This window comes from Chinchilla lanigera, unplaced genomic scaffold (genome assembly GCF_000276665.1).
Source record: "Chinchilla lanigera isolate Chin_1 unplaced genomic scaffold, ChiLan1.0 scaffold00026, whole genome shotgun sequence".
Taxonomy (NCBI): domain Eukaryota; kingdom Metazoa; phylum Chordata; class Mammalia; order Rodentia; family Chinchillidae; genus Chinchilla; species Chinchilla lanigera.
Genome location: NW_004955427.1, coordinates 3,014,686 through 3,030,408, shown reverse-complemented (window position 1 = coordinate 3,030,408; position 15,723 = coordinate 3,014,686). Strand labels below are relative to the sequence as shown.

The 15,723-nt window shown below is 39.6% G+C and overlaps 1 protein-coding gene across 7 annotated transcripts in view; it reads left to right on the top strand.

Annotated features, from left to right (window-relative positions):
• Positions 1-15,723, top strand: part of Senp7 (SUMO1/sentrin specific peptidase 7) — a 166,774-nt gene that overhangs the window by 61,524 nt on the left and 89,527 nt on the right. For 5 of the 7 annotated variants that reach the window (XM_013515200.1, XM_005386320.1, XM_013515198.1 and 2 more), the window contains one exon: positions 12,085-12,282. The exons of the other annotated variants lie outside the window; for them this stretch is intronic. In XM_013515200.1, coding sequence (XP_013370654.1) covers positions 12,085-12,282 — 198 coding nt within the window. The remainder of the gene's footprint in view (positions 1-12,084; positions 12,283-15,723) is intronic. 7 annotated transcript variants of the gene reach the window in all.

Below are 15,723 nucleotides of genomic sequence, written 5' to 3'. Positions count from 1 at the left end.
CTCCAGCCTCCTCTTGCTGCAGACCCAGGCAGTCAAGTGATCTATTCCTGTCACTGCATATTAAGAGTCGTCCTTTGGTTACTGAGATTCTGGAGTGCTGTGGGCTCTTTTCAGAGATTCTTTCTAGATTCTTACTGTCCTGAACAAAGAACTGGATAAGACATGTGCAAAAGAGGAAGCTAGGATTTATTATTTCTTCATGGTAGGAGAGGAAGAATGCTTTGCAGAATGAGAATGGGTCCCTGAGAAAGAGGCACAGTGGCTTCCAGGTTAATGCTGCCGTCTTTGTATCCCTATTCCTTAGGCTGGTATCTTATCTCACTAATCTCACACCGTGAGAACTGAAGAGAGCATTTTGTGATCAGTCCGGATGTGACACTTGGGAACTGTTTCTCTGTGCATGTATCTTGGATCTCTGTGGTTGACAGGTCATAGCCACTTGCCAGCTGGCTGGCCATACCCTAATCTCTTGCCTCATTTTCGGGAGTGGCTTATGTATGGAAACAGGCAACGTATACAGTATTTTTTTTTTTTTCTTTTTGGTACTGGGAATTGAACTCATGACCTTGTGTTTGCTAGGCAGGTGCTGTGCCGCTGAGTTATATCCCCAGCCTCTGTCTGGCTTTTACTGAGCATGTTTTGGAAATCATCCATGTTATGTATATTAGTAGTTCATTCCATTTTATTTTTGAGTAGTATTACATTGTATGAAAATACTATATTTTGTCCACTTACCTGTTGATGGAATTTGGGTGTTTGCAGTTTTGAGCTGTCAGGTTAGAGCTACTGTGACTGTTCATAGACAAGTGCTTGAGGTTGAACCTCCTTGGGTCGAGGGACCTGGGCCCGTGGTAAGAGGTGACACGGTGTAAGAAGACACCGGAGACCAGGCTGTAAGAGAGCAGCAAGTGCCCGTGCCTGCGGGTGCTGGTCCTTATGAAGCGCGGAGCCCATGATATGGGTGGGGGGGCCACTTACCGACTCCTGGGGGGGGCACAGGGTCCCTGTTCGGGCGCCACTTGAGGTTGAACCTCCTTGGGTTGAGGGACCTGGGCCCGTGGTAAGCGGCAACGGTGAACAAAGAGGACACCGGAGACCAGGCTGATGGCGCAGATCCAGTTTATTACAGAAGTACCAGGCATTTTATTGAACAGGCTAGAGGCGTGGCAATGGAGGTGGGGCTAGGGGCGTGGTTTGGAGGCGGTACTTTTGGCCGGGGGCTGTGTGGAAGTAAGAGGTCAGAGCAGGACAGCCTAGGCAAGGCGGCTCACTCGGTATGCCGAGGACATGACGAGTCTGAGTGTGCTCAGACTCGCTCCTCTGCCACGGCCATCAACCAGACCTCTGGACCCCTTTTTCCCACAAGTGCTTATGTGGGTATGTTTTCTTTTGGATCCCTGGGATTGCTGGGTTTTGTGTGGCAAGTGCATTTTTAGCCTTGTCAAAAACTTGCCATGCTGTCTTCCAAAGTGGTTGTGGCAGACAGCCTTCCCACCAGCAGTGCAGGAGAGGCTCAGCTGTTCTCCACTCCCGCCAGCACTGAGGTGGGTGGTCTCACCATCATGCTTTCTCATGGATGGTGCTGTCTCATGGAAAAGTGCGTTTGGTGACTGATGATTCTGAACCTCCTTTCTTACGGGCCTTTATATCGTCTCTAAAGTGTCTGTTAGAATTTTTTGTTTCCTCCTACTTTTTATAAAGAAAAACTTTCATTGAACATCTTTTTGTGTTCATGTTGACCATTCATGTATCTTTATTGTTAAGTGTACAAATCTTTCTGCCCATTTCTCTGGCGGACACTAAATATTCCAAACAAAATTACAAGAAAATGAAATAAAACTTGTATCTTTTATCTCAACCTTTAGTTTAGTTTCTAGAATCAGAAACGTTTGGCAAAAGATATTTTTCCTGATTTCTGAATTTATCTATTCAAGTTATATAATTAAGTCATTTAGATATTTATTAAATAAATTAATTTTGTTGAAAATGTTAACAGAAGTTTGAAGTTTTCTAGCAAAATAGTATTTGTGTTTTATTCATTGGAAAAATCTGATTTTTTATATTTATGCGGTCTTCCTACCATTAGAGATTTTCATCTATCTATATATCTAAAGCAGTGCTACATGAGATATACTTTATTTCTTATTTTTTAAGAATGCTGATTTTCAAGAATCTTGAGTGTATGGACTAATAATTATTTCTTCTTATAAGTGAAATTAAATGAGAATGATGAATTACAAAGCTTACAAAAGGACATTTTGTAAACAGCTAATTGGATGAGTCTATAAAGCCTGGGCAAATAACAGAATTGGTATACATTGTTGGGTTAGAATTCTCTGTGTGTTACTTTCTTACTGTCAGTTATATAATTTATCAAAAAATTAATAAAAGGCAGGAAGTTTAATGAATCATTATTAAATTTAATATATTTTTATAAGGCAAATATACCCATTTAACCACCTCTCAGTTGTACAAAATAAAAAAATTACCCTAGGAATTGTCAAGGGCCTTTTTTTTTTTTTTGGTATCAGGAATTGAACTCACAACCTCATGCTTGCTGGGCAGACACTGTGCCACTGAGCTATATCCCCGGCCCTCATATGCCTTTGTAATAAAAATCCCTGCAGTAGTCTTTAAAGGGAAACTCTCCTCCTAACTTCAGAATGCCAGCTTTGTGATTTTGGTTGAATAGTGTTGCTGCCTAAGTATATATCTGTAAATACTTTTCGGATGTTCTTGCCACCTAAGTAATGTAACCTTAGAACTGTAGTTTAGGTTATACTTGGCTTGGTGTGAGTGTGTCTCTCTTTCTCTTTCCCCTTCTATCCTGTCTTTCTCTTCCTTCCTTTCTTTCTGTAGTACTGGGCATTGAACCTAGGGACTACACATTCGTTACATTCCAAGCCCTTTATGTTTTTTTATTTTGAGACTAGGTTTCTTAAGTTGCCCAAGCCAGGATCTAACTTGCAATTTTCCTGCCTTTGCCTCCCATAGTGCTGGTAATGCAAGGTTTTTTTTTTTTTTGTTTTGTTTTTTTTTAATTGTAAATGGGTATTGGACATTATCAAATGTTTTTTCTGCATTTATTGAGATGATAATATGTTTTTGTGCTTGGCTGTGTTAATATGGTGTATTACATTTATTGATTTGGATATGTTGAACTACCCTTGCATTCCTGGAATGAATCCCACTTGGTCATTGTGTGTAATCTTTATGATTTGCTGCATTCTGTTTGTGAGTATCTTATTGAGGATCTTTGTGTCTGTGTTCATTGGGGAGATAGGCCTGTAGTTCTCTTTTTTGGTTGGGTCCTTCTCTGGCTTTAGTATCAGGGTAGTACTTGCTTTCTGGAATGACTTTGGAAATTCTGCTTTTTTTTTTTTTTGGTACCGGGATTGAACTCAGGACTTTGCGCTTGCCAGCAGGTGTTGTGCCACTGAACTATATCCTCTTTCCCATTGCTTCATTTTCAATTTCATTAAAGAGTTTGAGAAATAGCAGTATTAGATCCTCTCTAAATTTCTCATAGAATTCAGCAATTAATCCATCAGGATCTGGTCTGTTCTTTGTTGAGAGGCTTTGAATTACATCAGTTTCATTGACCAATATTGGTTTATTTAGTATTTTTATATCTTCTTGGTTCTGTTTTGGTAATTAGTATGTATCTAGGAATATTTCCTTTCTTCTTCATATTCCATCTTACTGGAATGGAAATTCTCAAAGTAGATAATGGTGATCTTCTGGATTTCTTCAGAATCTGTTGTGATTTCACCTATTCTTTCCTATTTACATGGATTTGAGTCTTTTCTTTCTTTTTTTTTGATAAGGTGGCTAAGGGTTTGTCAATTTTATTTAATCTTTCAAAGAACCAACTCTGATTCATTGATTCTTTGTATTGCTTTTTTAGTTTCCATTGCATTAACATCTGCTCTGGTCTTTATAATTTCCTCCCTTGTATGAGCTTTGAGCTTCACTTGCTGTTCTTTTTCTAGAAGCTTGAGATTTGACATTAAGTTGTCTATTTAAGCTTGCTCTGTTTTCCTGATATGGGTATTCACTACTGTAAATTTTCCTTGTAGGATTGTTTTCATTGTGTCTTACAACCTCCAGTATGTTGTATTGGCATTATTAATTTTTTTTTATTTTAAGGAGTAAATGAAGGATAACATAATAATGGTGGGGGGTTTACCAAATTACAGACAAAGTGGTAGGAAATTATCAGTGGTTGTTGTTTTACATATTGTTATCTCCAAGATAGTTTCTCAGGAAAACAAATAGACAAATGATAGTGAGTTACAGACAGAGGAGGTAGGAGATTATCAATAGTTGTTGTACTATACTTAGGTATCTTCAAAGTGGCTTCTAAAGACAATAAATAGAGCTGTACATGAGTGACCTACTGAATAATCATTAACTTTTCTCAATGGTTGTTGTAGGAAACACATAATGATAGACATGCATCCATTTACAAAATAGGATAGGAACAGTACAAACATTGCAAGCTATGGATAGATTAATAGGAAAATATCAGTGGCTGCTGTAATACATGGTGGTATCTTCAAAGTGGTTTCTCGGGAAGACAGAGACACGCAAGAAGGATCTAACAAGTAGTTACAGCCTAAGGGATGTCAAAAATCAAGTGAGCCATCTGGGGTGAAAGCCATTTCTTGTAGCATTTTCTCTCCAGCCTCCCATGGCATTGGGACCCCACAACCAGTTAGTGTCCTCTCCCCAACTGTCAGCAGAGGCAGCAGGAATCCTGCTGCAGACTTCTCCAGAGCTCCACCACAGCCTGTACTGTCAGGGGAAGAGTGGCTTCCAGGGAGTCTGTGCAGGTATTGTGCAAGGTCCTCCTGGTTTCCAGCTTCTGAGTGGCTCTCATGACCCCAGTCCACAGGACCTCTGACTCCTTGGGCTTAGTCTGCATTCTCATGTTCTCTGAGTCCTTGTTCAGCAGCTGCTCCTCCACTGACTCTGGACCTTTTTGGTTCTCAATGGCAGGAGCAAGAATGACCCATTGTATGGCATGTATTCCTAAGGGTTTCTCCATGTTCGAATGATTGACATATGTCCGTGGGTGGGTATCTGCAGCTGGTGCATGGTGGGCCAATTGTGTCATTGTTTCTTGGTGTCATGGTAGTTCTCAATTGAGCAGCAGCGGCCGGCCTGAGGGCCAGCGTGCAACAGCGCTCCCGCCGCGTGGCTCCCCCTGTGCTGGGGGCCCTCCTTCTGGGTGTCTACGAGGCAGGGAGTGAGCTGATCAGAAGACCAGTGCTCCCCGCCCGTGCCTCCCCATGCACCTGGGCCCCTCCTTCTAGGCACCTACAAGGCAGGGAGCGAGCCGGCCGGAAGACCGGTGCTCCCTGCCCGTGGCTCCCAGTGTGCCAGAGGCCCTCCTAGGCACCTACGCGGCAGGGAGCGAGCCAGCCAGAAGACCGGCGCTCCTCGCCCATGGCTCCCTGTGCGCCGGAGGCCCTCCTTCTGGTTGCCTACGCGGCAGGGAGTGAGCCAGCCGGAAGACTGGCGCTCTCCACCCGTCTTGGCATTATTAATTGTAGAAACTGTCTAGTTTCCACTTTAATTTCATGTGTGACCCATTGGTCATTCAGGAAGGTGTTACTTAGTTTCCATGTGTTTATGAAGTTTTTGTGGAATCTTTTGGTATTGATTTCCAATATCATTCCACTACGGTCAGATGATATACATGGGATATTTTCAGTTTCTTTGCTTTAATTTAAGCATGTTCTATGTGCTAGTATGTAGTGTCTTGGAGAATGTCCTATGCACAGCTGAGAAGAATGTGTATTCTGATTTTGTGAGGTGATGGAACACTCTGTAGACATCTACTAAATCCATTTGGTCAATAGTTTAGTTCATTCCACTTATGAATGTGGTCTCTTGAAATGACCCACATGTATAAACATCATATTATCTCCCTAGTGTAAGAATCTGAAAGAGTAAATAAAATCCAAAAGAGTAAATAAAATCTAAAATACAGTAGATATTGTGAAAGAGAAAGAAACTGCTCAAAAGGAAGGAACATCTGGGGTGAGGGAAAGGAGAAAAGAAAGAAAGAAGGAAGGAAAAAATATATATGTATATACAAGGATAGCTGGGATAATTGTATTGCTTATTTCAATTGGTTTATTGAAAGGAACAGTTAATGTTTAAATTTTTTCTGACCAACTTTGCATGCTTTTTTTTTGTACCGGGAATCAAACTCAGGACCTTGTGCTTGCCAGGCAGCTGCTTGTGCTGCTGAGCTATGTCCCCCGCCCCATCATTTTGCATGCTCATGTCTGGTAATATGAACAACTAATTTGAAGACAGCAATATGAAATATAACAACCATTGTTGAATTCATATCTTCTTTTTTTATTTTTAAAGGGAATAAAATATAATTTAAAAATTTTGAAATGATACAGAATCCTGTATCATTTCAAATAGTTTTTAATTATATTTTATTCCCTTTAAAAATAAAAAAAGAAAGTCACTAAAGAAAGTTTTGTTCAGTTCTAATACTTATTTTTTGTCTAGTTGATCTATTTGTGACAGTGGGGTGTTGAGGTCCCTTGTTACAATTGTTTAATGCTTATTTGATTTTTCCTACTTGTTAATATTTGTTTTATATACTTGAGTGCCCTGATATTTGGTGCGTGCATATTCATGATTGTTATCTCTTCCTCTTGAATTGTTCCCTTTACAAGGATAGAGTGGCAGTCACTGTCTCTCTTCCTCAGTGTTGGCTTGAAATCCATTTTATCTGCAGATGGAATAGGTACCACTGCTTTTTTTCTGGGTTCTTGTCACATGGAATATTGTTTTTCATCCTTTGACTTTCTTTTTGAATTAAATGTGTTTTTTTTTATTTTAAAGAGTAAAAGAAGGACACCATAGTAATAGGGGGATTCACCAAATTACAGACAAAGTGGTAGGACATCATCAATGGTTGTTATTTTACCTATTGGTATCTTCAAGATAGTTTCTCAGGAAAACAAATAGACAAATAATAGTGAGTTACAGACAAAAATGGCAGGAAATTATCAATGGTTGTTGTACTATATCTTGAGTTCTCCAAAGTGGTCTCTAGGGTAAACAAATTGAGCTATACATGAGTGATGAATCAAATAATCATTGACTGTTCTCAATGGTTGTTGAAAACACATAGTAACAAACATACATCCATTTATGAAATAGTATAGGAACAATACAAACATTACAGAGTTATGGACAGATTGGTAGGAAATCATCAGTGGCTGCTGCAATACATGCGTGAACCATCCCAACATGGAGAAACCTCTGGGAAAACATGCCACACGGCCGGTTGCTCTTGGCCCTGCCCTTGAGAGCCAGAAAGGTCAGAGTCAGTGGAGGAGCAGCTGATGAACAAGGACTTGGAGAACATGAGAGTACTGACACCCAACAACTCAGAGGTCGAGTGGACTGGGGACATGAAAGCCATTCAGGAGCTGGAAACCAGGGGGACCTTGTGCAATACCTGGAGAGGCCCCCTGGAGGCCATTCTTCCCCTAACTGTACAGGCTGCAGTGTAGGAGTGAGTGGAGCTCTGGAGAGGTCTGCACTGAGACTTCATGGATTACATGGGTGCCCAGTATTCAGATTCTGTAAAACTGCCTTCATGGAGAAGGACCATTGTCTCCAAGGAGGAACCCCCGTGAAATCTTGAATGCAGCATATGGTTGGATCTTGCTCCTTTTTTTTTTTTCTTCTTCTTTTTTTTGGTCTTTTTTGCAACAGAGTCTTATGCATTTCAGGCTGGCCCAGCTCAGGGTGGTCTCAAACTCACAGCAGTCCTCCTGCTTCAGCCTCCCAAGTGCTGGTATTACAGGCATGCACCACCATGCCTGGCTTGGACCTTGGTTCTTGATCTAGTCTGCCAGTCTGTTTCTTTTGATTGGTGAATTGAGATCATTAGTATTACTGGTTGTAACTGATAGGTATTGACTTATCTTTGTCATATTATTTTCCTTTTGTTGCCTCCCTTTTCATCTGATCTGTTTGTTTGCCTTGCCTGGTGGATTCATTCTTTTGGGGTTCACTGAGTTGTAATCCTTGTCATTTCTTTCTAGAATGTCTTTCAGAACCTTTTGAAGTGTTGATTAGGTCTTCATGAATCTCCTCTGGTGTTCTTTGTTATGGAAGTATCTTATTTCCCTATCAGTTTTGAAAGATTGTTTTGTGGTGTACATCAGTCTGGTGCATATTCTTTCAATGGAACTTTTTATCTCCTGGATATGATTGTGTATGTTTTATAGATTCCATTTCATTCCTGTGTTGGGCATTCTTGGTTTCCATTATTTTCCAAAGCTCCTCTGTGTTTCTGTCTGTGTCTGCATGGCTTTCATTATGGTCACCATCTCTGTAGTTACCTGAGAAGTTATTTCTGAGTTGATGTTTTATAGAGCCTCATTCATTTGCCTTGCTACTTCCACTGTTAATGCTCTGGAGAGGCTAGATGGGTGTCTTTTGTATTGTTCCCCTCAATTTCCTCTTGGGTTTGTCTTTGGTGAGCTGGATGTCTGGGGTTGCATCTTGTTTAAGTGTCTTTTCTTTTTTGTTCGTTATTTTTAGTTTAGTTCCTGAGTTGTTGTTTATAAATTGCCTATGGTGAGTTAGCTTTATTATAGTATTTAGATCTGTTAGGAAATGCCTACTTCTCAGAGGTGTCTCCCATTTGGTTTTTGATTCTGTTGGACAATCCTACATCTTCAATTTATTGGGGATGAGAAGTTCCTGCCTGCCTTGCCCAGCCCCTAGTTCTTTGGCACTGGCATATAGTATTTTTTGTCACTATTATGCAATCTCAGTCTTGGTATAACTGGAAGAATAGCTGTTTAGAATAATTTTGTCAGCTTGGGTAAAGTGGTATAATCAGTAATAAAAATAGCAACAAACATAGCCTAGATATGACTTGTAGTCAAGATTTGCAAGGGAAACAATTTAATACAGGATACATAATTTATAGGATTATTTTATTGTAGTTACCCAAAGAGTCAAATACAAAAGAGTGCAGGAAATCTGTCTATGCCCTAGGGACCCAAAGAATCCAGCTGAGGGCCTTGATCCCACGGCAGTGTCCTGCATGAGTCCAGCTGAAAACCTAGAGCCCATCACAATGCCCCCTACAAGTCCAGCTGGAGGCCTAGATCCCATGACAATGTCTCATGCAGGCCTGTTTCATGGATCTGTGCTGGGAAGGCCCAAAGGTCAGGGCTGAAAGAAAGTCTGTGCCGGCGGGATGAAGGATCTGTGTCAGTAGGCTGAGGGATCTGCAGTGGGTCCAAGAGGTTACACACTCAAGGACCAGAGCTCCCTGAAAAGTACCACAGCCATCTTCAGCGACAACAAGGTCCTGAGCTCCTCCAACAGTGAGAACAGCTGAGTTGATGTGAGGAAAGCCAGTGCAACGAGCTTTTCCCTGAGATTGAACAATGCACCATCTTCTGGAGCCAGGAAGCCATGCTCAAAGTAAGGACCAGAGCTCCCCCAAAGTCAACTGCAGCCTTTCTCAGTGACAGCGAGGTCCTGGACTCCTCCGTCAGTGAGAACAGCTGCTTTCACATCAGGAGAGGCAGCATGACAAGCTCCTGCAGGAGAACCAACAGCACGGTTCTTCATCTCCAGTTTTCGTTTTTTAATTGCTGGCCGCAATCCTCAGGTGGGCCTCCACACCCAGCCCCACGCTGATTCAGCTCAGCTGGGGGTCACGAGTTGACCACCTGTTGTCAGTCCACCACGGTGACAAACTGAGGTAACTGTCCATTTGCCACCTTTGAGCATATGAACTAGGTTAGTAGTTACTTGACAAATCTACAATGAACCAGAAAATTGTATGCAGTCAATAAGCCCTCAACAGGGCAGTTTTATCCTAAGGGGAGAAAATTTAGGAGTAGTTAGGGGTAAAAAGTAGAGAAACAGAGAAGAGGAAGAGATTAGAAGTAAGGCTGGAAGATGAGGGAGGCTTGTGCGTATTTGGGGAACTGGTACAGAAAACACGGGAAATAGGGAAGGAATAAAAAGAGCAGCAGAACATCACTGACAAAATAGAAAACTGTGTTCACTGCCATGTAAAAAGAACAAGAAAAGACAAAAGAAAACAAAAAAGACTCAAAAAGAGAACGGAGAAAGGAAAGAAGGAAGAAAGTCCACCTCTGGGCGTGTCTCTCTCGTCACTGGCAGACAGTGTGGGCACCCAGAGTCCAGACCCGTGTTGATGAGTCCCAGCAAGCCAGGAGGGGCGTTACGGCCGGGTAGTGCATAGTCCCAGTGAATTTGCACCTTTATTTCCACAGAAGTTCAGGCTTTTTTCTGGCCGTGAGTGTGGAACAGGCTCATTCAGCCTGTGGCTGTGCCTGCGCCTTCTACAGGCTTGACCTCCGCTGGGAGCTGCTAGGCGGAGCCAGCAGTTGCTGAGTTCTGGCTCAGGTGGCCCCACTGACCCGTCTGTCAGGAGGACCTCTGTGGTCAGCTGGGGTCACCATGTGTCTGTAGGTTTCAGCCGCCCCTCCCATGCAGTGTATCCGGGCTCAGGAAGAAAGCCCCCCCTGCACCTCATGTTTTGTGGAAGGTTCTCTCTTTGCTCCCCACATGGGCTTTAATTCTCACTTCAGATCCTTCCTGGGTCCTCAGGACCCACTTCCCCGCTTTGCTTCCTCAGGTTGCTATATTCCAGTGTTTGGACACCAAATCTCTTAGCGGCTCTTTCTCTCTTGCTCACCGCTTAGCCATCTTCCCAGTACTTCTCCGTTTATTTACATTTAGAATTGTTTTTTGTGTTTCTTTTCAGTCTTTCTCTCCATTTTTCACCTAACCCCCTTTCAAACTTTAGTTCAAGGCTCGTAATCTCAGTAAAACCTTTCCTGACTTGGTTGAGAAGACGTGTGCCATCTATACTTGTCCTTCATGGAACTTATCACAGTTATAAATCATGAAATGAGTTAATCTATGAATTGTAAGCCCAGGGAAGGCGAGAACTTTATCTTGTTTGTTGCTGAGTTTTCAGATCCTGTCAGCACTGTTCCTTTACTAGAAGTGCTCACCAAGTATTTGTTGAATGAATTATTAATTCACAGAAATGTCACTCACCTCTTTATTCATTAAACTTAACCTCTCCCTCAAGTCACCACTGTTGGAGTTTCAGAGCCTCCTGTAGAGGTTCTTAGGACCTGTGTACTTTTTCTAGATTGCCTGGGGATATGTCCTCAAATAGGTGCTGCAAATGTGATTTTTTTCTCTCCTATTTAATCTTGAAAATATGTGAACAGTTTGCTTTTGTGTTTTGTAATATTCTTATGTTCATTAATCAGACAAGCAAACAAAACAGGTGCCTAAAACTACTTCCCAGGGAGTACAAGAGACACTTTTCTGATAATTTTCAATTATTTCTCATGTGACATTGCTTGAAGTTCACTTAGTAGTCTGTTCATACTATTGCAAAAACTATATTCCATAGTTGCAGAACTAAACATAGTTTTTCAGATATTGTCAGCATAGAAATGTATTGAATGAGCAAATTGGCAAAACAGACAAAAACCTAAAAGTGTATTTCCTTTTCGGATTGATACATTAAATGTTTTAAATTTACTCATTTTAGAAATATGGTAAATTAAATCCATATCTTAAGAGTGTGTTGATCTAGGTTTAAGATGATGTATTATTTCAGTCCTTCTATTATAATGTTTTCTGAATCAGCATATCAAAAAAATTTTTACCGCAGAAAGAGGTTATATCTGTAATGAGATCTACAGATGTATATTGGCCTTACACTAATGGTATGAGTAAACATGTTCGGATTGCCAGGAATCCAGCAGGTACACGTGTGAGCACATTTGTAGCATGCATGTCAGAGTTCGAAAGAAAATCCCAGTCTAAGTGAAATGGGCCTTACCTTTTAATGTATTTTGGGGAGTAGCTAAGCATTTTTATTTTCTTATTTATCGTATTTCTAATTAATTGGTTGAAGAGCTGAAAGTTAGAATTCTTACACATATTAATTTGTTAGTTTGTGGTAAATTCATGTCTTATTTTAGTACCATATTTATTAATTATTTATGTATATAACAGGCAACTCAAAGTTATGTTGACGAATGTCCTATGGACGGATTTAGGACGAAAATTCAGGAACACCCTACCTAGAAACGATCCTAATTTATGTGACGCCAACAAAGTGCAATCAGACTCATTGCCTTCGACATCTGTTGACAGCATAGAGACATGTCAAAAATTAGAACTTCTTCACCAAAGCCTTAAATTATCTGAAAGGTATGTTGTTCAGTATCGGTTTTGTTCAGCTTACCACATTTGAAATAATATAAGTCCAATACTCTTTCAAAATAAGATTGTTGGAAATGATCTTAAAGAAGATCTGTATACACAGTATGCACCCTGCTAAAGCAAATCTTGAAGCTTCCAGTCTTAATTCACAAAGTTAGGTGATGGTTCTGTTCTTCATTACGTGGACAGACATGACATTATATTAAAAAAGAAGTGTCCTTAGTACATTTAACTTACTTTATGATAGTTTAATTCATACATACATATGTTTAGGGATTACTTTATGATGTTAGATGAAAATCTCTATATACATATGTATGTGTATATATATGCATAAACACATTTGTATGTATATATTTTTTGTTTTCTACATCTTTAACATACCTTTTAAATGTGATTTAGTCTGAATGTTTAATTTTGTGAGATTTGTTGTATTTTACATGTAGTGTTTTTACATATTTTTTTCCAAAAAGATATTAAAATATTACCTCCAGGTTTTTAACAGTAAATGTTTATTTTAATTTGGACAACTAACAGGATCAATTTTGTTTCATGTTTTTTAAAGGAATTGTAGGTAAAGTTTGGAGCTGAAATCTAGAAATAAGCTTTAAATATATTTCCACTTACAGTTTTAACCCTCAGATTTTTCTGGGGGGGAATGTATTTCAGTGTCAATTAGAATAACTTGGTAATAGCTAGACAGCAGTTTGATAATATGGCCTGGGATCCGAATGACAATTTTAAAGTACTTTAAACCAAAACGTGGCTAAAAACTGCTAACTTTGAACACAGTTATTATTTTATTTATTTATTTTTATTTTAAAGAGAGTAGTAAATGAGAAACAAACAAAAAATAGAACAGTAGCAGCATACCAGTATCACAAACATAAACAAATCAAAGCGAGAACATTCAAAGTGATACAGGGTCTCAAGACAAATTAATACAAATCAACAGTGGTTGTTACATTGCATATCACTATCCTCACCTACATTGCTCAGATTATCAGATGTAAGAATGAAAGATTGCTCAAACCATTAAAGAGAATAAGAAAATAATTCTTCAGTAAAACCTGAGAGAGAATACAGAGTTTCACTAGACAAGATGGTAGGAGTTCACCATTGTAATTCCATTGCATATTGTTACCTTCAAATCAGTTGCTCAGACCACCGGACACAAGCATACAAAGTCGATCAGAACGTAAAAAATTGGGAGCATTAACTGTTCATTTCAATACACCATCAGACATCAGCAATAGAGTTATTGCAGCTATTCATATATATATTTATATTTTGCCTTCCTTCTTTGTCTTCTCTTCTTTCCCTCATCCCAGTTGTTCCTTCCTTTGAGCAATTTCTTTCCCTTTCCTATCTATTGTACTGAACACAGTTCTTTCAAAAGTAAAAGTAGAATTCTAATAAAACATGTAATCATGATATACATTTTTTTTTTAAAAAAAGAATTGTCTTTGAAAAAGGTAAAATCATAAAAATGTTTAGTGAGCTATTCTTTACTAGGGCATGTCTGATAAAAGTTTACTTTTCTAAAACATTAGATCTTCAAGTCAGACAATTTATTATCAGTAATCTATAAACAGCTTGCTTTTGTTTTCCTGGAGTCTAACAGTTCTCCTCGTCAGGAAAGTAGAGCTGATTTCTAACTGTACTGACAGATGCAAAGGAAGGGTCAGTAGAAAGAATGACACTACACCACGTTTGCCTCTTAAGGAAAGGAACTTTATGTAACTGTCCTCCAAATGTCAGTAAGCTCACCAGTGCCCTCATCCCGTGGCTGACCTTTTGGAATTCAAATTTTGTAGTGTTCCGTTTTCTCTAAAGAGTAGTTTTTCCCACCAAGAGTTGTTAGCACTTAAATTTATATTATATGAAGAGTTCCAATAAAAAATTTTTTTTTCTGCCCTCTTCTCCCAATTTGGGTACTAGAATTCAGCTAAACCAGGTTCTTCATAAGGTTCAAGTGTCCTAAACTTAATTTGTTCCAAAATGAGAACATAATCTTTATTCTCAAACTCATTCTTGCTTTTATATTCCCTTACTATCTTAGGGAATGACTCGTGCGTATACTCGGTTTTATTTTTTTTATTTTTTATTTTTTTGGTTTTTCTCCGGTACCGGGAACCAAACTCAGGAATTTGCGCTTGCCAGGCAGGCGCTTTTGCTGCTGAGCTAAATCCCCAGCCCCTTCGGTTTTATAAATTAGCACTGGGGAATTTTTCTTGAATCCTCTTCTTTACCCTTTGTACCCAGCCATTTACCATGTCTAGCTACTCTTGAAATAATCTCTTCATCTTTATTGCCAGTTTCTCCGATGAAGCCCAGATAACTTGGTGTCTTTATTACCATGACAATTACTTGATTGGGCTTCCTGTGTATACTCTTTCTTTCTTAGCTTATTCCTTTTATTTTTTGCATAACTATTCATTCTAAAATTCAGATCCTGTCACCATAGTTTAACATCTTTCTGTGGAGTCTCACAAACTTAAAGATAAAGCTTGAACTACTTGTCTTGGCACCTAAGGTCTTTAATGTTTTCCCCTTGCCTTTTTCTGTCTAGCCTTGTGTCTGTCCACTCCTCTACGTTTATTCTGTTCTTCAGACATAGGGAACTATGGGTGGCTCCCTGAATGTATAATGTATGTTTATACATTGTGCTGAATGTATAACGAATATGTCATGTATGTTTCATACATTGTTTTCTTATCTTGGAAACAGCCTCATTTTTCTTTATGCTGACTTCTGTGATTTTGAACATTGAGTTCACACATCACCTTCTTTAAGAGACTTCTTGGTCATCCCTTCTCTGCCTACATTTGATCCATTTCTCTGTCTTGGTAAACAGCCTGTTCATATATCATAGCACTCATCACACTATTGTTTTTTTTTCAGTTTCTCTATCTCTGAGTAACTTTATGAGGGTAAGACTATATTTTATTTCTTATATTTTCTTTGTTCTAGTACAGTACTGGGCACATAATAAATACTCAGTACATGTGTGCTGAATAAAAGAAAGTAATTGCTTCTCACCAGAGTTATATCTTCAGACTCTCTGACAGATACATATTTTCCTCTCCCAGAGTGAATTAATATTGGTGATAGTGAGAAAAAAGATATGACAATGTTTAAATAAGAAAGATGGAGAACTTTTGGGTGTGACTTTGGATGGATAATAATCTGAGACTTGCTGTTTGCCTGCAATAGGAAACTTAGGTTTTCTTAGTCTGCTTAAATTTGGCATGAATCTCTTGCCTTATTTTCATTTTTGCCTATCCAGACCTTAATTATTTCAGAAACATAAAAGGGGGCCTAAGAGCTGGGCGTGGTGGCGCATGCCTGTAATCCCAGTACTGGGGAGGCTGAGGCAGGAGGATAGTTGCGAGTTCGAGGCCAGCCTGGGCTACAAAGTGAGCTCAA